Genomic DNA, 24,644 nt, shown 5'->3' with positions numbered 1-24,644 from the left:
TAGTTCACCAATTCCCTTCTCATTTTTTCATACCATATCTATTATGGGATTCTTGTTTACTTACAGGTTAACAAGATATGCCATCTTTACTTTTAGTATTTAAAAACATCTTTCTCTAAGGTGTAATTTAATTTAGAAAAAATCAACGATTTATCCTCGAGAGTAATATAGCAAATGATTCACTGGTCCTTCTTGAACTTGTGTCACAGATTTTTTGATTCACTGGTCCTTCTTGAACTTGTGTCACAGATTTTTTCTATAAAAATATTACCCAATAACTGATTAGCACAGCAGCTTTGACAGAGCTTTTATAAATCTGACTTTAACAGGCAAGTTTCCTATTGATAACCAGTATGAATATATGACCTATCTTATATATTAAAAGCAAATGAAACAGCTGCTACTTGAGCTTGATAGACTGACCCTTCAAATCTAATCTAAAGCAGTAAGATATAGCAGCAGTGAGGTGCAGAATATAGAATTAGAAGGCTTAGAGCCAAACTCCAGATTTGCACTCATTAGCTTTGTGATATTAAGCAAGCTGTTCAAGCGGAGTAATCTGTAAAACCATGATAAAATGCTCATAAAATTTTTGTGAGGATTAAAAGTAATTTATAAAATTTATATATGATAGATATTATTATATAAATATTATTCTGAAATATATAACTGCTTAAGAGATTTTGGTAGAAGAGTTTATTATTTAAATTCTATCAACAAGTACATAATCTTTTATTTGAAAAAGCAAGATGTCTTGTAGGAAATATTTTAGCCTGGTGACCTCCACTAACTTAGGAGGTACACAGAACAATGCTCCTAGATTTCATATATGAGCATCACACTTGCCCCTAAGTTATTGAAGACAATGTTCCACCAGCACTAACTTTCCACAGGGTGAATGCAGAAAAAGGTAGATACTATTCCCTCCTAAGCCACCAAGATGAAATAGAAATTAGAAATTACTTCTGACAACAACTGTGCTACTAGAGAGAAAGAAATCAATTTAAGCATTATAGGTCAGAAATAAAAGCTTTTCCTAGGCTGGATATGGAATGAAATGTGTAACTTTCCACCTGTCTTCTATCATAAAAAATACTTGAAACAATATACTGTATTTCAAAAACTGAGTTTATTTTTAGCATTCCTGCTTGGATGCTCAAGACATCTACCTCTAACTACCAATATAAACAGGATGGACTGCCAAGGATCGGGCTGAATTTCAAATGTGTGACTACCAGAACTTGAAGCCCTTCAAGCAGATGGTTTGTATTTATTGCCATGGAATATAGTTATAAGGTAGTCTGAATGGAGAGATCTGGTCCTGTTTTGAGGGACCATCTTGGATTGGGTTTACGCTATTAATTTCTCAAATGTTAATAAAAAGGAGTTTTTCCTATTTGAAATCAGTTTTGCTATAGTGATGTGTTTCCTGTTATGAGACTTCCCTCTCAGATGTTATTCACGTTTGTTTGTAATAAGATCACAAATAAGACCCCCGGGTAAGGGCTGATACTTAACAAAGACTATAACAAATTGAAGGCTCAACTGTGAAGCTTTTATGCAAATCCATGGTGAACTGACATCTGAGGATCATTATCTTTATTTCCAGAAAAAGCTGAAACTCTTCTATTGAAATGTATAAATACTCTTCAAAGAACTGGCTAGGTCGACAGTGACTGAATTCTGGTGGAAGAGGAACAACCAGGGTATCACATCCATAATTAGTTCTTTTAAACTTTACTTATCAAAGTGATATCAGAAAAAGTCTTTTTAAAAAGTTTTAACTTAAATTTGTATGTAGAACTTAAAGCTTAAAATCTAGAAACCTACATTCTTCAGTTTGACTGTTTCTTCAGTTAACAATATATGGATGGAACATATATACACTGATAGGATAGTCATGCTTGAATTTGCGTTTGATTTTATAAACTACAAAAACAAAGCAAAAAACAGAACTTTAAAAAAATTTAATTTTTTTTTCCTCCTCAGGTGACACTGATTCCGGAGCACCGCAGTAAAAGACCTTTTCACCAGCAACATTGACAGAAGGACTAAAAGTGGGAAAAGTAGAACCTTATTCTATAGCCTTTTTAAATTTATGGAAACAATCAACATACCTGATATTATATTCTCTCAGGCCCCAGCAGTTGTGAAAGCTGTCCTCCCAAAGGATTGAATAAGGAAGACAGAGAAAAAGGTCAAGATATGAGGACTCTAATTTTCAATGCTTACTGCTTAGAATTCTTAATTTCACTTTCCTAAACTGCTATGATAGAACTACGGTGGGGATGGGGTATGATTTTCTTTTGAGCTACTTGCTACAAGCAATGTAAGAGGAAGTTGTTTTTCCATTCTCAGTTCTAGAAAGTATAAATCAAATGGGGAGAGTAATTTTTATTATATTTGTATTATTGTGGGAATTTACTCTATTTGTAAACCTACTGAATTAGATATAAAATGAAAATGGTTTAATTTTCTTCATAATATATTCTGCGCGGAGATTAAGAATGTGATCTGAGTCCATTTGAAAGACATCAATTACTAAGGGACAGCTTTAAAAATAGCAAGCAAGGCTGACAAACTTCAGTAAAACCCTAACTTTGCTTCTTACTTTCTTCTAATTCTGCTGGGTGATCTAAAGAATCCATGACAATCTGAAACAAACTAACAAACAAAAACCCCTGTCAGGTTGCCTCAACTACAATCTAGCTGAGAAATTCTGACATCAAGATGCCCTGAAGGGCTGCAGCAGAAGCAGTGGGGAAATCACACTGCAAGGCAGGTAAGTAAGGTATTTCTCAGTAGATTCTGTGGAATATATTAGGAAAGTTCCGCAAATAAAATTGGAAATAGATTAATTTATGGAAGAAAAAAGCTAAAGAGATTGCCATGGACACTGAAACATCTAATTGTATCTAACAGTGGTCATCTTAAAGAACATGCTTTAAAATAGACTTTTTTTTTTTAAGGACTTAATAATAAAGAAGGAAGCTGCATCGCTGAAACTGAAATAATAACATGGTATCAAGAATCATGCCTACGTAAGTGCCCAGAAGACTAAAGACCAAATAAAATGCTGAGACAAGGGCATTGTTAAAATATTCATATAGCAGGCACAAGGGTTCAAATAGGCAGAGGGTACATAAAGTGATAGATTTGAGTCACTTTCAAATAGAATTGAGGAGAGTCATCTCTAGGGAGAACACTCCTACCCATAGTTAAATTCTAGAAAAAGCGACCATGATATGATCACGTAATACTAAACTGGATCACTTAGGTGAGGTCTCAGTAGAGGTGTAGGCCAGAAAGAGGAACCTTCAGTTCTATACTTGGTATTTCCATTCCTAGTAACCTCTCCTTGTTTTGCCTAGTTTACTTTTCAGAATATAAGTTTGAAATGACTTAAAATATACAAAGATAGAAAAACCACGTTACTATAAGAATTCATTTGTTTTCTATCAGACCACACTTTTGTGTATTATCCCATTCTTATGAATACCAAGATATTAATGAAAATTGAGCTACTTTCAGGTAGTGGTAAGAGATTGCCATTATTCTTTCCTATTTTTCTTTTTGACAATAAAATGAATCTGAAAGGTAGCTGACAATGGTTAGGGCATTCTTGATAATTATGAGAGAAGAGTTACTAGAACTCATGATTTGGGCCTTACTGGCAATTTAGTCCACTTGAGTCCCTAACAGGAGGAAAAACGAAACAAAACAAAACATTATGACTGTACTGTCCTCCCATACAAAGGGAAGATGAAGTAACTCATGATTAATGTAAAAAAAAAAAAAAGAAAAAAGAAAAAGGTTCAATATCCTCTAAATGGCCTGGCTCCATAGATTATCTCTTTATGATACTAAAAAACAAAACCAGCTATTTAAATCAGGCCCTTTTGTCAAGTCTTCCTCCCTGCCCCAGTAAATGCTACACAAAAATGCTCTTTCTTTTGAAAGTTACCCACTTCTTCACCAAGTGACTGAAAGGAAAAAATTGGATTCTGAAATAGGTCTTTGCTCACTAACAGCAACCGTAGGGCCACATCACAAGATAAACCCCATCTTCTATTCTAACAATGAAAAGGGCTTTTCACTGCTACGATGTATTTTAATTAGATACTGCAAACAAAACTTTCAGTTTTAATCAAGACTGAGTAAGTTGACATTGGTCATCATTTAGCATTTATTTCAGCAAAGATCTGAGGTGAGAAAGCATGCTTTGCCCCATAAAGGAGGGAAAGGAGGAAGAAGTCTCCCAATTGTAAACACTTCATATATGCCCCCTCAATGGCATATTATATTACATATCTCTGGAGGGCAGGAGAGGACAAGTGCCTCTTCTTTAAAAATTATTCCTTGAGTGAGTTACTCAAAATTATGCCTGGCAGTGTATCATCTATCTTAGAACTCTAACATCACTGGTCTGGTTCTCAGGCAGGAGACAAACCACACTCTAATGTTTCACATATCTTTTAGTTACTGTCCAATCTTTGCAGCAGTAATGGCTTCTAACCTAAGACATTAACCATGGGACAGACTTGAAAAGTTTAAAAATTAAATGAGAACATTCATTCTTTCATCCAGCACTGAGTATCTACTATGCTTTAGGCATGACCTTAAATCTTAATACTAGGAGAAAGACAATCAACAAAATTTAAAAGTAAAACATATGTTATATGATTATGATAAACGCTATGAAGAAAAAGTGCTGGGAAGGGAAATTAAATGAGAGTGGTAAGGGAAGGTTTCATTTGGAAATAAGAAGACAAAATGTTTTGCATGATGACTAGTCAAATGGGAAAGACTCAAAAGAGCTACCATAATTCTTTGTTTTACCCTACTTTTGCTTTTCTATTGACAGTTGTTGTAATGGCCAGCCAGGGCAAGAACTGACAGTAAAGAGAGTCCACATTACTGAGAGATAAAAAGAGAGGCTGTCTTCTCAGTATCTGTCCTCATACATACTACTGTGGCTCCCTCAACTCTGTAAAGAATGACTCTCAGAAGAACACTGACCCAAAAGAATCTAAAACAGAGGTTACAAACCCAAATGCCAGCCAGATAATGCAAATGATTAAGGTAGACTATAGAGAAGAAAAATACTTATGTTGAGGAGCTAAAAGCCTGGTGGGGATTGAGAGACTGAAGAGTTCAAGTCATATTTGAAAGAGATGGCTGCTGGGGTGCCTGGGTGGCTCAGTGGGTTAAGCCTCTGCCTTCGGCTCAGGTTATGACCCCAGTGTCCTGGGATCGAGCCCCGCATCAGGCTCTCTGCTCAGTGGGGAGCCTGCTTCCCCCTCTCTCCGCCTGCCTCTCTGCCTACTTGTGATCTGTCAAATAAATAAATAAAATCTTTAAAAAAAAAAAAAAAAAGGAAAGAGATGACTGCTACGTCAGTCCAGCCAACTGCTGTCATGTGGAAGTAAGGACTTAAGTGTCCCGAATTTTGAAGAGAAACCAAACACACAACTTTTTTTCTGTGAACTCTCCCAATTTTGAAATACGGCAACCAATCCAAAAATTTAAAAATGTCAAAGAGGGCCAAATAAAACACCTCTGTGGAATAGATCTAACCTGTGGGTCTCTAGAGTAGTTCCTCTGGTCTACAAGGTCAAGGACAAGCAGGGTTAGAGGGGGAGCAGAGGCAGAGAGAGAATCCTGAAGCTGATACCCCGCTGAGTGTGAAGTCCAATGTGGGTGGATCCCAGGAACCTGAGATCACCACCTGAGCCAAAATCAAGAGCCAGTCACTCAACCAACTGAGCCACCCAGGCGCCCCCTAGGCTGTTAATTTTTGTTCATTTCCCTAGGGAGGACAAACACTATTCCAATGAGAGTGGGTGATAGAGAGTGGTCTCTAAAGGATTACTGAATCAATATTCAGAACGTAGGATACACTGAATACAGATTCAAACGCACATCTTCACGTTTTCTGCTCTATTCTCTTGCAAAAGGACCCTCCTCAGAGTTCTCCCCTGGAAGGAAAGTGCCTCACTGCTCAAATAATTTAAATGATAGCATGTGTCAACTAGTTTCAGGTTTCTCCAGCCCTCCCAAAAGGAATAGTATTCTGGTGATTTCACATCACTTTCCACTTCTTCCTAATGATAATCCTACAAAGCCCACATTTGGTCAACTTCCATGAATAAAACCCTACCCCAGTAGAGCAGACTTAGGTCAGGAAGCCTGACTCATTGATGACAAGGAACTCTAGACATACTCACATTTTGCCCAGGTCAGTTTACTTGACCTAAGTGCAGAGCAAAGGCTAAGTGCTTTGTTAGGTTACGCTAAGTCACCAAAAAAGGGACAATCAATGCAGCATTTTTTAGACTGAGAAGTTGCTGGCAACACATAAGAGTCCTCTCTTGGGACTGTTGATCAGTTAGAGCCCTAGAAGTAAGGCCATATACGCCTCCTGAGAAGTTTAAAATATGGACACAAATGGGATTTAAAATACCCTCCCTTAGTCTTGGTTGTGAGCTTTTGATCTCTCAAACTGATGAGAAGAAAGGTAGGCAAAGACTGTCTAATCTTACCATTTTATATTCTTACCAGGATTGCTGTTGAATTGCCAAGTCTATGAGACATATATTTTTCTTCTTGCTTTCAACTGATTTCCTGACAAACTGAATGTTGTTTACTATTTACATTAGCCTTTCCTAACAGTAACCAGAATATATAGCCTTCCCTGCCTCTTTTGATCATTATTAATTCTAATAATTTCAAAGCAGAACTAACTATTGAGGAGACCTAAACATTAGAACTGGTAGAAATATTGCTTCCTGGTGGTGCAAATGCCTAAAATACAGTAACATAAATAGGAAGTTCTCAATATTCTGGTAATTCTGAATGATAACATATGGAAAATAATTTCTCTTTCTTCTTCTTCTTTTTCTTCTTTTTTTTTAAAAAAATAATTTCTCTTTCTATTCTAGAAAATTGCCTATAGATTTTACCAATCATTTCCTCAATAGTGTGGCCTAGAAAACTAGTTTCAAGGTTAAGTTTTAGAGGGTAAAAATTTGGTACACACTGAGTACTTAAGATTCATGATATATTAACAGCATATTAATAGCTCTTTTTTTTTAAAGATTTTATTTATTTATTTGACAGACAGAGATCACAAGTAGGCAGAGAGGCAGGCAGAGAGAGAGAGGAAGGGAAGCAGGCTCCCTGCCGAGCAGAGAGCCCGACGTGGGGCTCGAACCCAGGACCCTGGGATCGTGACCTGAGCCGAAGGCAGCGGTTTTAACCCACTGAGCCACCCAGGCGCCCCTAACAGCATATTAATAGCTCTTAAGACACATTTTAATCCAACGTTCATGAAACATTTTTGACTTTTGGAACTTTTTGTGTAACATATTAACATCTTATGGAACTATTCTTCAAAGGACCATATTGTGGGAAACATGAACTATTATTTCCCAGCCTGCTGTGATTGACTCTAACCAAACAAGGTCTTTTCTACACCAAAAAACTCATGGTTATTTCTCTCATATTTTAGGACTTCCTACAGCTGTCAGGTAGTCCCATTTAACTGAACTAAGGTGACCAAGCAATATGGACTGAATAGCTTTCAAATTCTGCTGGGGTCTAGCTAATCCACTGGTATTGGGTATATATCAAGGGTAAGATTTTACCTCGACTATTATATTGGTTGTAGAAATATAACTGGATCAGCTTTACAAACGTATAATGACATTATGGATCTAAAAGTGCTGTAACTCATGAGAAATTTAGTTTAAGATATATTTGCTATTATTAAAGTAAAAATCAACTGTTTTCACTGCAAAAACATTCAAACATTAACGAAAAGTTTTATTCACAATTATACCACTACAAATATTTTCATTTGTTTTTAAACAGGCAAAATGCTGGACTTTAAAAATAGCACAGATACAATTTTATATTTTTCACTTCTATATTTCATAGTGTCACAGCTTTCACAATCATAATTGATGTAAATAATTAGAATAATTTTAGCTATTTTGTCTTAGTAAGCATGTCCGAAATTCTTTAAAGGGCATTCAAACACGCTGCATGCAAAAATTAAATTGCATTTATGGGGCGCCTGGGTGGCTCAGTGGTTAAAGCCTCTGCCTTCGGCTCTGGTCATGATCTCAGGGTCCTGGGATCGAGTCCCGCGTCGGGCTCTCCGCTCAGCGGGGAGCCTGCCTCCTCCTCCTGTCTCTCTCTGCCTGCCTCTCTGACTACTTGTGATCTGTCTGTCAAATAAATTAAAAAAAAAAAAATTAAATTGCATTTACAATTACTGGCTACTTAAATTTAGTAAGATAATGAAATTAGCTTTTAATTTCCTCATTTCAGATTTATTTTAAAGTTAGAAAATAATTTTCAGAAACATCTTCTTGGTTATAATAAAACAGAAATTTTAAAAATTCACATATAAACTCATATTTCAGATGCTTTAAAAAATGAAATAGTGTATCACAGTTTTTAAACGCCTGGGATCTGGAGTCAGACTACCTAGATTAAAAGTCTAATTCTACCAATTATCAAGTTTTACGACCTTGGGCAAATTACTTAACAATCCGAGCCTGCTTCTTTATCTGGAAAATGAAGATGAAAACAGATGAGGCAAATTAAGCGGACTGAATGATAAAACATGTAAAGTACTTGTCTGGCATCTGGTAATAAATACTCAATAAATACTATAACAACAACAACAAATAAAAGGAACTCTCTGTGTGGGGACATTATATACATATTATACATTCTATTTGATAATTATTGCTTGTGAATAATCATTCAGGAAGTGTTTACTGAGTATATTCCAGATACTACACACTGTGCTAAACACTGAGGATATAAAGACCACAAGACAGTCTTTACTTACAAAATCTTATTTTTGGAGAAGAAAACAAATTAATCTGGTGATTAGCATACTATGTGGTGAGAGCTTTAATACGAGCACAGAACATTTTACAGGGTGCATGAAAAGAGGGGCCCTTAACATGAGAAGGCAGATAGGCTGAACTTGTATTATGTATGTGTGTATATTCTTCTTTGTCTTTCTCTGGTATAGAGGCTACAAAACAAAAAACCCCTCTATGTTCTAGTTTTTGCATAGCTGGGAGTATCCAAGTGACATTACTCTGGAAATGGAAGGTTCTGAAGTGGGTTTTCAGAATAGAAACAAATATCTTAAAATAAAAACAGCTTCTCTAGAAGGCCCTATTGCCCTTCCTCCCTTCTTCCTGCCTCACCATTTGGATAAAGGCATATAAGTGCAGTAGCCATCGATGATGTGAATGGGTAAAAGATGATACAGCAAAAAAGAAAGAGCCTAGGACTCTGGTGGCATTGGTGAGCACCACTCTAGAATGCCTAACTTTGGACTTGCTAGACAACACAAACTCTTAAAAATTCCTGTAAGCCACTAATAGTTCAGTTTTCTGTTATCTGCTGTTATCTGTTATCTGAATGCATTGCTAGTAGAAAAACAAAACTTTCTGGAACGGTTTCTGAGCTGAGTCCAAAAGAAAGAGAAAGAGTGATCCAAGTGAAAAATTTGAGAAGGGCACAGCTGGCAGAAGAAACGGCATCTACAAAGGCCCGGGGGAGGAGGGAGTATGGAGTGTCGATATCGGCATCTGTTCTACAATATGCACCTTCTGGCTTCTTGGATGGCTTTTGCCAGGAGATTCCCAACCTTTTCCATCCTCCATTCACTATGTTTCAGGGATTCAATACTCTCCTCTCAGTGGTTCCATATGGGGAGCATTCATTCTTAAATGGTATGTTCTGTGATGATGAACATAAAACGTGTCTTTGACTAATGTTTAGACTTCTTGAAACAAATTTATGGTAATTTAAGTCAATTATAACCACGTTGTCAATTTACACATATAACATCTTCAACTAAAGCTGCCATATGTGCTTACTATGTGCCAGGCACTGTATTTACACTAATTATTTCACTTAATATTCTCAACAACTCAGTGGGTTAGTCACTATTATTATGTCCTTTTTTACAAAAGCGAATTAGGTAAATATTGTCCAAAACCAAACAGTAATGGTAATAATGGCTAGGGCAAGGATTCAAACTCAGGCCTATTTCATTCTATAGCCTTAACTCTGAGCAATTTTGCTATACTGCTCATCAGTTTCCTTAGTTTTTGGCCTCTTGGTTCCACTTCACTCACTTTAAATCCTTCCTGCATCTATGCACTAAGTTTTAGTTCCCCATCTGTACTCCATGGATTAGAGTGGTGATGGTTCAGGCTGGTTATCTCGTAATAGGAAAGGATGGAAGGAAGAGGTATATGTAAAGCAGAGTAAACAAGGGAAAAGGGGAGAATGTCAGACAAAAAAGTTCTGTTCCTCTCAAGGAATGAAACAAGTTTCTGTTCTTACTGGTAAACTGTGAAGTAATTCCAAAAAATAAACTCAAATATTTTAGCAAGTGTAAAGTGTCTAAAAGGCCTAAATTGAAGGTAGCAACCCTTCTTTATATTTTAAATTGCAATGTTTAATAATTGATACTCACACACTTAACAAATATATATTGATCATCTTCATGTACCTTTGAATCATATTCCAATGAATAGGTTCTTATACTAAAGAGGGTAAGAACAAATAAAAAGTGCTTATTATAATGATCTTAGAGGTGACTACATAATACCAAGAAAGGTAATTAAGCACAGGTTAATATAGGACAGAAGATGTATCAAACTCAGACCCGAGAAATCAAAGATGCCATTCCAGAGGGGGTGATATCTAAAATGTATCTTAAAATATAAGTAGGGATAGCCAGTAGAAAGAAAAAGAAATATCAAAAAGAAGAAACTGCCTAGACCACAGTTTCTCAACTTCATCACTACTGACAATTTTGGGATAATAAGACTGTTATGAGGTGATGTCCTGTGTTTTGTAGAATGTTTAAACAGCTTTGTCTTCTACCCACTTGATGCTGATCACACACCCTGCGTATGAAAATAAAAAATGTCTCCATATATTGTCAAATGTCCCAAAGGGGGCAAAAATGCCTCTGGCTGAGAACCACTGCTTTAGACCTACACTATGCAAACTGGTTGCCACTAGCCACACGTGGCTATTTAACTTGAAATTAATTAAAATGGAATAAAGGTTCAGTTCCTCAGTCACATTAGTCACATTTTAAGTGTTCACTAGCCACGTTTTAATGCACAGTGCTAGAGAGAAAACATATTCTCTTATTTTACAACAATTCACTACAGCTTAATGATAGCCTATGGATGGAGTGGAGAATCGTAAGATTAAACAAGAGTAAGGCCTGAGTACAAAAGGTGTCCCAAGCCTAAGACAGAATAATGGGGAGCCAGTGAGAGGTTTGAAGCAAGGGTGTAAAATAAACAGATGCACATTTTATTAGAGCTGATTTTTCAAAAAAAGATTTTATTTATTCTTTTAAGAGAGAGAGAGAGCAAGAGCAAGAGCAAGAGCATGCGAAGTGGGGAGAGGCAAAGGGAAAGGAAGAAGCAGACTCTCCACCGAGAAGGGAGCCTGAAACAGGGCTCAATCCTACAGCTCAGAAATCATGACCTGAGCCAAAGGCAGATGCTTAACCATCTGAGCCACCCAGAAGCCCCTTTAGAAAGCTGATTAGGTAATGGTGCTGTGGAGAATGGAATGAAAGTGGAAAGTCTAGAAGCAAAGGAATAGCTGCAGTATTTCCAACAAGCATGGTGATCCAGAATAATGCAGGAGCAGTAGGGACAGACAAAAATGGAGCGATTAAGGAGGCAGAATTGATAGGACCCAGTGATTGACTAGATATGAGGTAGGCTGAGGAAAAGAATGAAGTCAAGAATTATTATCAGGTTTTTAAGATGGATGAGTGAGTACATCCACTAAGACAGTATGGTAGGTAGAAAGTATAATGGTCCTCCAAGATGTTCATGTCCTAAACCTCTAATCCCTGGAACCTGTAAATGTGTTACCTTCTATGGCAAAAGGGACTTTACAGATATGATTAATGACCTTGAGATGGAGAGATTATCCTGGATTATGCAAAATGCCCAGTGTAATCACAAGTGTCCAGATAAGAGGGAGGCTGAGGGAGCTTTGACTACAAAAAAAGGGAAGTGTCAGGGTAACACAGTGGAAGATAGACCTGAGCAGCCATCACTGGCTTTGAAGATACAGTCGTTAAAAGCTAGAAAAGGCAAGGTAACAGATGCCCTCCTACAGCCTTCAAAAGGAACATAGCTATACTGATACTTTCACTTTTTCCTAGTGAGACCATGTCAGACTGCTGACCTACAAAGCTGTCATAAATATGTGTTGTTTTAAGCAACTAAGTTTATAGTAATTGATTATAGCAGCATTAGGGAACTAATACAGATAGGGTTAGAATGTGGGATAGAGAATATGGACACAGTGAGATTGGTTCTGGAAAAGCTGAGTTTGAAGTGACTATGGGACATAGTGGTAAACTGGTCAGTTGTTAACTAGTTGGATATATGAATCTGGAGCTTAACTTGGGCATTTCAATTAACTGACATTAATTGAAACCATCAAAGTAGATGGGATCAACATGGGCAAATAGAGGAAGAATGCAGAGGACTTAGGCAGAGACATAAAAGAGGCCCTTGAGAAATGTACAACAAAACAAAACAAAACAAAATGCTCAAGTGGAATTTCTAGACCTAAAAAATTCAGGCTCTAAAATAGATAATCCACTCAATGGGATTTACAGCAGATTAGACAGACAGAATCAATGAAAAATGTTAGGAAATGTGATAATAAAGAAATATAACCTACCCAAAGTGAAGTGAAAAGAGAAAAAAAATAACTAAGCATAGCCTTCGTGACTTACTTGGAGTCCCAGGATGGCAATGAAGAAGAATATTTAAAAGGCTAGGAATTTTTTTGCAAATTGGTGAAAAATAAAAACTCACAGGTTTGAGGAGCTCAATGAACCACAAGCGGGACAGAAACAAAAGAAATCATACTAAGGCTATTATAATAGCACTGCTGAAAACCACTAATAATTTTACAAGAAGTCAAAGGAGAGGAAAAAAATAGGAATGTATTATACAAGAATGTGGGAAACAAGATTAACTACACACTTTCCAATGGAAACTATGTAAGCCAGAAGAAAGTGGACTGCCACTGCTAAAATGCTGAAAGAACTAGAATTCTGTATCAAAAATGCCTTTTGAAGCAAGATGGCAGAGGAGTAGGAGACCTAAATTTAGTCTAGTCCCTGGAATTCAGCTAGTTATCAAACCATTCTGAACACCTACAAACTCAGCAGGAGACCAAAGAGAAGAATAGCAGCAATTCTATGAACAGAAAAGCAACCATCTTCTGGAAGGTAGAATGTGGAGAGAAGTAAATCCGAGGTGATATATGGGAAGACAGACTGGGGGAAGGGGCTGGCTCCCAGCAAGTGAGAGAGCAGAGGAGCACAAAATCAGACCTTTTAGAAGTCTGCTCTGTGGAGGGACATTGCTCCAGTGGCTAAGTGGGGCGTGGAATCCTTGCTGGGTCAGTGTGGTCTCAGGACCCTCAGGGTCACAGAAGGATAGGGGGTGCCCGAGTGTGGAAGAGCACCCAGGTGTTGGAGCAGGGAAGCTGGCTGCAGAGATGGAGCTGATGAGTGGGGTCTCAGCTCAGGGCTGACATAAACTGTGATCCAAGGCATAGTCGGGCCACTACTCTTTAAGCAGAAACCGCACAAGTGGCAGATCCAGGGAAAACCTCCTCCACCCTTCCTCTACTGGGAGGAGCAGTACAGGAGTGCACTGCAGGAATCTGCTGGATTTGGAGACTTCAAATGGGGCTGTGTGCCAGAGAAAGAAACGGAAAACAAGGGCAAAAATGAATTACTGGGACTTCATTAAGATCAAAAGCTTTTGCACAGCAAAGGAAACAGTCAACAAAACCAAAAGACAACCAACAGAATGGGACAAGATATTTGCAACTGATGTATTAGATAAAGGGCTAGTTTCCAAAAATCTATAAAGAACTTATCAAACCCAAAGACCAATACCCAAAGAACAAATAATCAAACTCAAAGAACAAACCCACAGAACAAATAATCCAATCAAGAAATGGGCAGAAGACATGAACAGACATTTCTGCAAAGACATCCAAATGGCCAACAGACACATGAAAAAGTGCTCAACATCACTCAGCATCAGGGAAACACAAATCAAAATCACAATGAGATACTTCCTCACACCAGTCAGAATGGTAAAAATTAACCACCCAGGAAATGACAGGTGAGGATGTGGAGAAAGGGTAACCCTCCTGCACTGTTGGTTGGAATGCAAGCTGGTGTAGCCACTCTGGAAAACAGCATGGAGGCTCCTGAAAAAAATCTCAAAATAGATCCTCCCTATGACCCAGCAATTGCATCACTAGGTATTTACCCAAATGTAATGATCCAAAGGGGCACGTGCACCCGAATGTTTATAGCAGCAATGTCCACAATAGCCAAACTATGGAAATAGCCTAGATGTCCATCGACAGATGAATGGACAAAGATGATGTGGTGTATATATACAATGGAATACCATGTAGCCATCAAAAAACCCCCAAATCTTGCCATTCCCATAACATGGATGGAACTAGAGGGTATTACACTAAGTGAAATAAGCCAATCAGAGAAAGACAAATATCATATGATCTCACTGTATTAGGAATTTGAGAAACAAGACAGAGTATTGTAGGGGAAGGGAGGGAAAAAAATGAAACAAGATGAAAGCAGAAAGGGAGACAAACCATAAGAGTCTCTTAATCTCAGGAAACAAACTGAGGGTTGCTGGAGAGGAGGGGTATTGGAGGGATGGGGTGGCTGAATGATGGACACTGGGGAGGGTATGTGTTATGGTGAGGCAAAAAAAATATGTCCTTTGAAATGAAAGGCAATTAAACACTTTTTTCAGATGAACTAAAACTAGGAGAATTAACAGTAGACCTACAAGAAAATAAATGGCAAAATCTTAGGTGTAAACTCAACCATACAAGTAAGAACAAGATAAAGCTTGTCAGACTGGATAAGAAAGACACAAGTATACGATGTCATCAATAACAACAAAACACTTTATAAAGACCTAGAATGCTTAAAAGTGAAAGTACAGAAAAAGATATATCATACAAGCAAACACTAATTATAAGATGGAGGGGCTATGCTAATATTAGACAAATCAGACTTCAATGCAAAATACTACCAGAGATAAAAATGGAACTAGCATAATAATAAATGAACCAATTCAAAAAGAAAAAATAATAATCCTACATATTTATGCTCCTAATAATATTCTTACTTATTTTTTAAAAGATTTTATATGTTCCTAATAATATTCTTACTTATTTTTTAAAAGATTTTATATATTTATTTATTTATCTACGAGAGAGAGAGCATGAGAGGGGGGTGGATCAGAGGGAGAAGGAGACTCACCGCTGAGTGGGGAGCCCAATGCCAAACTCGATCCTGGGACTCCAGGATCGTGACCTGAGCTGAAGCCAGTCTCTTAACCAACTGAGCTACCCAGGCGTCCCTATGCTACTAATAGTATTTTTAATACATGAAGCAAAACCTGGCAGAATCAGAAAGAAAAAAAAAAGTTAATGATCACAAGAGAGACATTTTAGCACTCCTTTCTGTTACTGAAATAAGGGGGAAAAAATAAACATGTCTTTAAAAACAATAATCAACTGGACCTAATTTTTGGATAAAGAACATTCCATCCAATGACAGGTGAATATATATTCTTTTCAAGTATATACAAAACATTCACAAATACAGACAATACACAATTTTTTTAAAAGATTTTCTTTATTTGAGAGAGAGAGAAAAAGTAGGAATGGGGGGGTAAGTTGGAGAGGGAGAAGTAGAGTCCCCACTGAGCAGGGAGGCTGACATAGGGCTCAATCCCCTGAGATCATGACCTGAGCTGAAGGCAGATGCTTAACCAACTGAGCCATCCAGGCACCCCCAAAATAAACAAGTTTTGATAAATACTCAACTATTTGGAAATTGATCAAGATTTATCTAAGTGTTCCATGGGTACAAGGATAAATCAGAATGGACAATAGAAAAAAAAATAATCGAATGATAATGAAAACACTACATAAGAATTTATGGAATGCAGCTAAACCAGTGCTTAGAGGCCAATTTATAGCATTAAAAATGCTTACCATAGGAAAGAAAAAACATTTGAAGTTTCCATATTAAGGAGCTAGAAAAATAAGAATAAATTAAAACCCAGGTAAACAGAGGGAAAGAAGTAACACTTACTAGAAGAGAAACAAAATGTAAAACCGATAAACAAGAGAAAAATCAATGAAGCCAAACTCAATTCATATGAAAAGAACAATAAAATGACTAAACCTTTAGCTAAACTGATCAAGGATAAAGAAAATACAAAGGTCCCTCATCAGGAATCAGAGATAACTGCTACAAATTCTAGAGACAGTGAAGAAAATAAGGAAATATTATAAGCAATGTTATAACAACAAATTCAATAATATAGCAGAAATGAACAAATTCCTTCAAAGACTAACATACTAAAACTGTATCAAGAAGAAACAAAATAGCTCTGTAATAATGAAAAATACTAAGTTTGTAACTAAAACCTTTCCCAGTTTTACTAGTAAAATCTATGAAACACTTAAAGAAAAAATATTAATTTTAAATAAATTCCTTCAGAAAAAAGAGAAGAGCACTTTTGAACTCGTTAAATGAAATCAACATTATCCAGATACCAAAAACAGAAAAAGATTTTATAAGAAAAAAAGCACATCCAAAGCCCTAATTAACACAAAAACAGTAACAAATAGCAAATCCAATGTAGCAATATACAAAAGTATCATGCAACACATAAAGTATAAAGCATCATGTAGAGCTTATCACAGAAATTCAAAGACTGTTTTCACTTGCGAAAGTCCATCAGTATAGTTCACCATGTTAACAGAATAAAGAAGTATCATGTGACTATTTTGATAGTGCAGAAAAATAATCTCATAAAATACAACATATATTTGACAAAAAACCTCTCAGGAATAGGGAACAGAAAGGAACATTCTCAGTTTGAAAAGAGCATCCATGAAAAAGGTAATGTTAATATCACATTAAAAAGTGAATGAATGAATGAATGGTTTTCCCCGAAGACCGGGAACAAGGGAAGGGAATCCACTCATACCATTTCTATTCAACAGTGTCCTGAAGGTCCTAGCAGTGCAATGAGATGAGTAAAATAAATAAACAGAAGTTTAAAATGAAATGCAATCAAACTTTTCTTTATTTATGAACAACTTATCAGGTAGAAAATCCAAAGGACTCTACATATAAACTTCTAGATATACTATGTAAATTTAACATATTTACAGACTTCAAGGTCAATATAAGTATTAGCAATAAAACATTGTATAACAAGTATTTTTAAATGCCATTCACAACAGCATCCAAAGCATAAAAATATTTAGGACTAATCTGAGCAAAATATATATAAAACCTATACACTGAAAACTACAAAACACTGCTGAGAAAAATTATGAAAGCCCCAACTAATATGGAGATATACCATGCTCATGGATTAAAAGATTTTTCATTAAGATATCAACAACCCCAAATTGATCTATAAATCACCATAATCCCCATAAAAAAATCCCAGTAGATTTGTTTTTTTTTATAGAAATTGACAAATTTATTCCAAAATCTGAATGGAAGTGCTAAAATTAATCTGAATCATTATAAGACCTGATATAAGACTTTCTACAAAGCTACCATAAACAAGACATGTGATGATGTCATAAAGAAAGATATAGCAATTAATGGGGAAAAAGAGTATAGAAAAAGATACACACATAATGACTGGGAAAGGGTAGGATTTTCAGTAAACGGTGTTAGGAAAATGGATTATCCAGTCGTATGATAAAAGATAAACATTGCAGTTCACCTCAGACAAAACACAAATTTAAATCAAAATGGTTAAAAGACCTAATAGAAAAAGCTGAAATTATAAAAATTTTTATAAGAAAATATATGATAAAATCTTTTTGAGAAGGTTATCTAGAAAAGTTGAAATGAATAGGTCAGCAAATCCTCCCATTGAAATAACTATAAAATAGTATAAATGGCCAAAAAAGAACTATTTTAAGGGCTTTGGAAACTAATGGCAAATGGCATGTTAAGAAATATTTGGTCATTAAAAACTTAACTTTAGTTCAGTATTAACTGTTCAAAGTCTGTCACTCCTGCCAGGGGCTGCTCCCATGACCTATTCCACATGGTTTGGAAAGTAGTACTGCCAGGATGAGGCTGCTTGTGTACACGGGAACACATGATGACAATGAATCAAATACACAGAATCTTAACAAAGACAAAAAACCAGAACACAGAGAAAGATAATCAGAGAAAAAATGAACAAAAGGTTCAGAGATTGGAGGGATAACACTAAAATCATTTCAACATGAAAGCTTTGGATGGAGAGGGGAATCCAAGGGACAGAAAAATATTTGAAGAAATAATGGATAAAAACTTCCCCAATCAAAATAACCTACACTTGTGAGCTCAGCAAATCCCAAGTAGGATAAACACAAAGTGATCATACATATAATAGTCAAAGCAAGAGTAAGTGGGTGAACAAGCAAGTTAATGAATTTCAACAAATCTTGATATCAACTAGAGAAAAACAACTCACCATAAATATGAAAACAACGAAGGCTAAGGGCAGCAGAATGACATACTCAAAGAGATGAAAGAAAACAACTTCTTGATCAAAAATTCTATTTCCAGCAAAACTATTCTTCAAAACTGAAGGCAAATAAAGACATTCACAGATAAAGACCAAGAGAATTCATTACAAGCAAACCTGTTTTATAAGAAATCTCAAGGAAATCTTTTGGAACAAAAAGGAATTATCCTTGATTCCTTTTTTGTTTCTCCTTGCACATTCAATGCATCAGCAAGGAAGGCCAATTAGCTTTATATCCAAAATAAGCCTTGAATCCATCTATCTGCTTTTTTCCATCTTCCACTGCCATCATGTAAGCAAGAGCCTTGAATTTTCATTGGACTTCCCCATACCCTAAATGGTTTTCCTGCTTACACTCATCCCCCGAGACCAGCCCATTTCTCAACAACAACCAGGGTGTTTAAAAACAACTGGGTCATACTATTCTACTTAAAACCTTTTAATTGGCTCTCCATACACTTAGAATGAAATCCATACTATTTGCCATAGCTAAATAAATCCTACAAAAATTTCTCCCTACCTGAACTTTTCTTCTATCATTCTCTCTCTCTTCTATAAGATGCAGCGACACTGCTTTCTTTGTATTCTGTAAATATCCCCAACTCATTCCTGCTTCTGAATCTTTGTACTTCTTCTTCCCCTCTGCCTAGTCAATGTTACAGGCAACTCATCACACAAGGTTGGGTTCTAATTATTCAAGTCTCCCTTCAAATGCCACTTTCTCAAAGAGGTTTTTCCTAATCATCCAACCTACCCACCATCACTTGCCTGCCCTACCCTACCCACCAACACTTGTTTGCCTTTACCTTTAAAAATTTCATAATAGGGGGCACCTGGGTGGCTCAGAGGGCTAAGCCTCTGCCTTCGGCTCAGGTCATGATCCCAGGGTCCTGGGATCGAGCCCCGCATCGGGCTCTCTGCTCAGCAGGGAGCCTGCTTCCTCCTCTCTCTCTGCCTGCCTCTCTGCCTACTTGTGATCTCTCTCTGTCAAATAAATAAATAAAATCTTTAAAAAAAATTTCATAATAGCATTTATCATTACCTACCATTATAATGCTCATTTATTTGACTATTCATCTAATATCTACCTTATTCAATAAACTGTAAGGTTCATGAGGATAGAAATCTTACTATCTTCTTCATCAAATACACATAACTTCAGACCTCATGCTAAAATAGAAACAATTCTGAACTTGAAAGATTTAAAAGCCTTTTTCTTATTTAATATTTAATAAATGTCCTATCTTAAAAATTGTACTAGTCTTCTGCCTCAAAAGCTGAATAATCCTCCAACACTATCTTGGGTATTGAAAAGAATGCAATATGCAGTAACTTCTGAGGGACAAACAATGAGACTCTTGAGAACTGGGATATCAAGAATATCCTCTGGGGATTGGGGTCAAAGCACCCCTCCATCCCCAATTACTACCTTCCTAGGTCTTAACAGCATAAAGCATTTTAAAAAGCTCCCATTTAAATACAATTTTTAAAAGTTCTATTCAGTACAACATAAATTAGAACTATTATTGTGGCTTTAATTCCTAAATTCTAGGAACCTAAATATGAACAATATGCTATCAAAAAAAACTAACCCATCAAACATCTTAAATCTTTTCCTTCAACAAATTCTTACAGTCAATAGAAAAGAAAAAGAAAGAACTTTATTAAATGCATAAGTGATCTTTAGAAAACGCCAGTAAGTTTCAAAAACATGCAATAACCTCAGACTGTGATTTCATTATTGATGAGATATAGCAAAGTAGATAGCTTATACCTAATTCACCCTTAGGGTTGTAATTCAATATCAAATTTTATTCTCTAAAATTGAGATATTTACAATAAATATTTACTCAAGGATAATATATTTTATACAGTGGTAAAAACCTTATTACAGAAGAACTTGAAGATTACTCATTTTACTTACCAAAATGCAGTCCACTTTAGATTGTACAGTTTTGCTAAAAGAAAAAGAAAGTTAAGTTAATAAAAATGATAAATTAAATGTTTAAAATAATAAAATTCCTTTTAAGATTAGCATCATACCTTAAAACTGCATTTTTCACAAAGCCAAACAAACATCTATTCCCATTCACTGCACTAAATTTAGTCCTTAAGCATGATGAGAACATCTTCTAAGTTACCTGCTACATAGAACCAACTTACTGTTGTTACACTGTATCATTTTAACAGAAGCTTTGAATAAACAACTAAGTTTTTAGAGATACATTAAAATGCAGGTTAAGTATTATACAAAGAAATAGGACACAGACTTTATAATGAATTACAATTTTTAGTGTATGCCTGCCACTCTGGAAAATAATTTGTTTAGCATTTAAAAGCCATAATGGTGTAATATAATCTGTAGTTCTAAAGACTTGCTATAAAGTAGATTGTCTCCTCCCTCCCTCCCTCTCAGATATGTACATGTGCGCACACACTCCCACACAGGCTAGGGAAAGGAATCCCTAAACATAACTGATATGATAATGAACTGGAAGGGGAGAATACATTTAGAAATAACCCAAAAAAGCGACTATATATCAATTTACCAATTGATTAATTTGATCAACCAAAGTGAATTACTGAATAAGTGAACTATTAATATATAATACAAATGAAGCCAGTATAAAACAATTAAACCATCACCTGGATTTTGTTATAACACATTAAAGTATAAATGCAATGAAATAATGTGTAAGTTCAGAGATAGTTTATATCTTAAAAGATGCTACAAACCAAATTATCTTTCATAAAAGGTTCTAGGGCAAACAAGTGTCAGAAAGTTTGGTTATTTGCCTCTGTATATATATCTATACAATTAAAGTAAAAATCAACATTTAGAACTCATTTGTATTGATTAATACAATCAATAACCTCAAAACTTTTCATTTGTACTTAGATCTCAAATTTCATTTTTAAAGAACAAAGTATAACTGGATTAAGTTCAACTGCAAAGATCAGAATGACTAAAAGGAACAAGAAAAGCAAATGATACCTCCACTTAAGAGGAAATGAAATCCCCTTCCCACAATCCCACAGAAGACTTTTCAAAGGTTTTTAAGTCTTTTGGGATCGTTTGTATAGCTTATAACTCATTCATTAGCAGCTAAAGTCTATTTTTTTCTCTCTGAGTAACTCCCAGTTTCCCTGAGGTAAAAGAGTATCGATTAAGAATTGCTCCTAAAAAGTAATGCATCAAGAATCCAACCACTGTTCACCACCTTCTTAAAAACAAACCCCCCCTCCATTTCCTGTCTAAAGTGTTGCAGCAACCTAACTGGTCTCCCGCAGCCACCCCCAACTAACTCTGTCGGCTATTCTGAACAAAGTGGCCAGAGTGATTCTTTGTCCAAACCACATTAGACTTCTGCTCCAGTCTTGATCATAGCCAATAAAGTCCTGCATGACCCAGCCTTCTGCTATCTTTCCATTCTTATCTCTTACTATTTCTCTGTTCTTCATTCATTCAGCTCCTGCCACATTAGCCTCCGTGCTCCTCTCAAGGCAAGAGCAAAGCCTTTGTACGGGTTTTTTCTGCCAGCCTCTAAGATTCTTCTCCCATATAACTTACCTGTTCATTTTCTTCATGACTTTGCAAGATGTTATATTTTACAGATAGTTCTTCCCTGACTTTCCCATATAAAATATTCCACATCATTCTATCCTTCTTGCTCTGCTTTGCTTCTCATTATTGCACTTACCACCAATCATTTTATATATATTTTTAAAGATTTTATTTATTCATTTGAGAGAGAATGAGAGAGGAGAGAGAAAATGAGTAGGGGGAGGAGCAGAGGGAGAAGTACACTCCCTGTTGAGCCAGGAGCCTGATGCAGAACTCAATCCCAGGACCTTGGGATCATGTCCTGAGCTGAAGGCAGACACTTAACCAACTGAGCCCATTTTATATTTTTATTAATTTATTTGTTTACTGGCTATCTTCCTTGACTAGAATTTAAACTCCATGAAAGCAAGCTTTGTTTGTTTTGCTCATGGCCGTTATTATCATCTGGCACATGTTAGATGTTCAAAAAAATCTGTTAAATGAATAAATGACAAAAATACATTCAGCCCCCTATACTGGGACCACTTAAAAAAATGGTTTTTAGAGAAATTAATAGGAAACTGAAAATGTAATTATTTTTTAAACCACAGCTCTAAATATATTCCTTTTCTACCAGAAACCTGCTCTGTGGAATATCTGAAGATGACCATGTCTTATAAACAACTTGGTAAATCTAAAAAGTATGTGTAAAAGATAACCTTTGAAAAAATAAACTTAAAAGGTAAAATGTAAGTGCTTCTAAGCTAGATATGAACTTTGGCAATCACTTGACCTAGCCTTTTGATTATTTTTACTTCACACTTAACACAGGTGTAACAGAAGGATATAGATTAAGTCGCCTTTGTTCTTCTGTCCAGACTCATACCATTTCACTACCTTCCCAAAGATAACTATCATTAATTTGATGTGTAAGCTCCCCAGTTGATATTTTAATACTTGTATTAGATATACAAGTCTATAAGCAACATATACTCCTGTTCCAAGAAGCTCTTAAATGTTTATATAATTGCCTTTACGTTGTATACATTCTGCAATTGTCTTTTTTCATTCAACATTATTTTTGATATCTACACTTTGATGAGACTTTCATTCATTTTAACTGCTGAAAATTATTCAATTGGGTGAATATATCAAATACATTCATCTATTTCTTTACTGAAAGCCAATTTTATACTTCCCAGTTTTTCTTAGTAACAATGTCACAATAAACTTTGTATATGTCTCCTGATGTACACATGTGAAAATCTCTCAGTTACAAATTCAAAAGTTAATTTTCAGGGGCTCATGGATGAATCTTTTCAATTGTATAATAGATTATCAAATTCTTCTCCCAAGCAGTTTATATCCATTTACACTTCCATCAGCACCACATGATAGTCTATATTCTCCTACTACTTTGTACAAATATTTGCCATTTATACATGATATATAATACACATGTTAAACACTATCTTAATGGATATAAATTTTTTGAATTTGTCATTTTTCCCAATTGCTAGCAATATTTTTCACCTGCTCACTGGCCATATGGATTTTCTCCTCTGTAAATTGCTGGTTCATATTCTTTGCCCATTTTTAAGAGGAGTTGACTATATCTTATTAAGTTGTAGCTGTTCTTTATACACGATGGATAGGAATCTTGTTACGTATACTTAACTTCGCTAATTATATATTTTAGTGATAGCTTACTAAAGTTTAAATTTTTGATTTAGTCAAATTTATTAATTTTTTCCTTTATGATCTGTGTTTTTTATCTTAAGACATCCTATCTAGCTAAAGTTTTAAGGACATATATCATTCTAATATTTTTGAAGTTAGCTTTTTCAAGTTTGATCTTTATTTGAATTAGAATTTACTCTTACGTATGGTGTGGTGTAATACATATTTTCTCTCTGGTAGGCCAACTGCTCCCTATTTTATTATGTCCAAGTTTGCACGTATGCTTGAATCTATTTTTGGCTTTTTTTCTGTTTAATTATTAATCTATGTGTCTATCTTTGCACCACCACTCTAAATTTACCTGTGTTTTAAAAACTAGGTCTAGTTGTTTGCTTAAATGACCTTTTTTCACCATTTTCAGAACAGTCTTGATAATCCTTAGGCTTTAAATATTCCAGGTTGAGTTTTTGGTTTTTCCAATTATACAAAATTCTTGCTAAGATTTATATTGAGCTGCACTGATGTTATAGATTGAAGTGGAGGAGTTGACTCATAATTGGATTTATTTTTGTCTGTCTTTAAAAATGTCTTATAATTCTCTGTATCTTTTAAAAATTATACTTTCTAACTTACTAATGTACATGCTGATATTCACAAAAACTATTAGTTTTCTATGCTGACCTTATTAGTTCTAACAGTATATA

The 24,644-nt window shown here is 35.6% G+C and overlaps 1 protein-coding gene across 3 annotated transcripts in view; it reads right to left on the bottom strand.

Annotated features, from left to right (window-relative positions):
- RFX7 (regulatory factor X7) overlaps window positions 1–24,644 on the bottom strand; it is a 136,865-nt gene that overhangs the window by 56,230 nt on the left and 55,991 nt on the right. For all 3 annotated transcript variants that reach the window (XM_032864885.1, XM_032864886.1, XM_032864887.1), the window contains one exon: window positions 20,641–20,674. In XM_032864885.1, the coding sequence (XP_032720776.1) occupies window positions 20,641–20,674 (34 nt within the window). The remainder of the gene's footprint in view (window positions 1–20,640; window positions 20,675–24,644) is intronic.

This window comes from Lontra canadensis, unplaced genomic scaffold (genome assembly GCF_010015895.1).
Source record: "Lontra canadensis isolate GAN:19392208 unplaced genomic scaffold, GSC_riverotter_1.0 scaffold28, whole genome shotgun sequence".
NCBI classification, from domain to species: Eukaryota; Metazoa; Chordata; class Mammalia; order Carnivora; family Mustelidae; genus Lontra; species Lontra canadensis.
The sequence above is the reverse complement of the archived record's forward strand: the minus strand, read 5'-3'. Positions and strand labels throughout refer to the sequence as shown.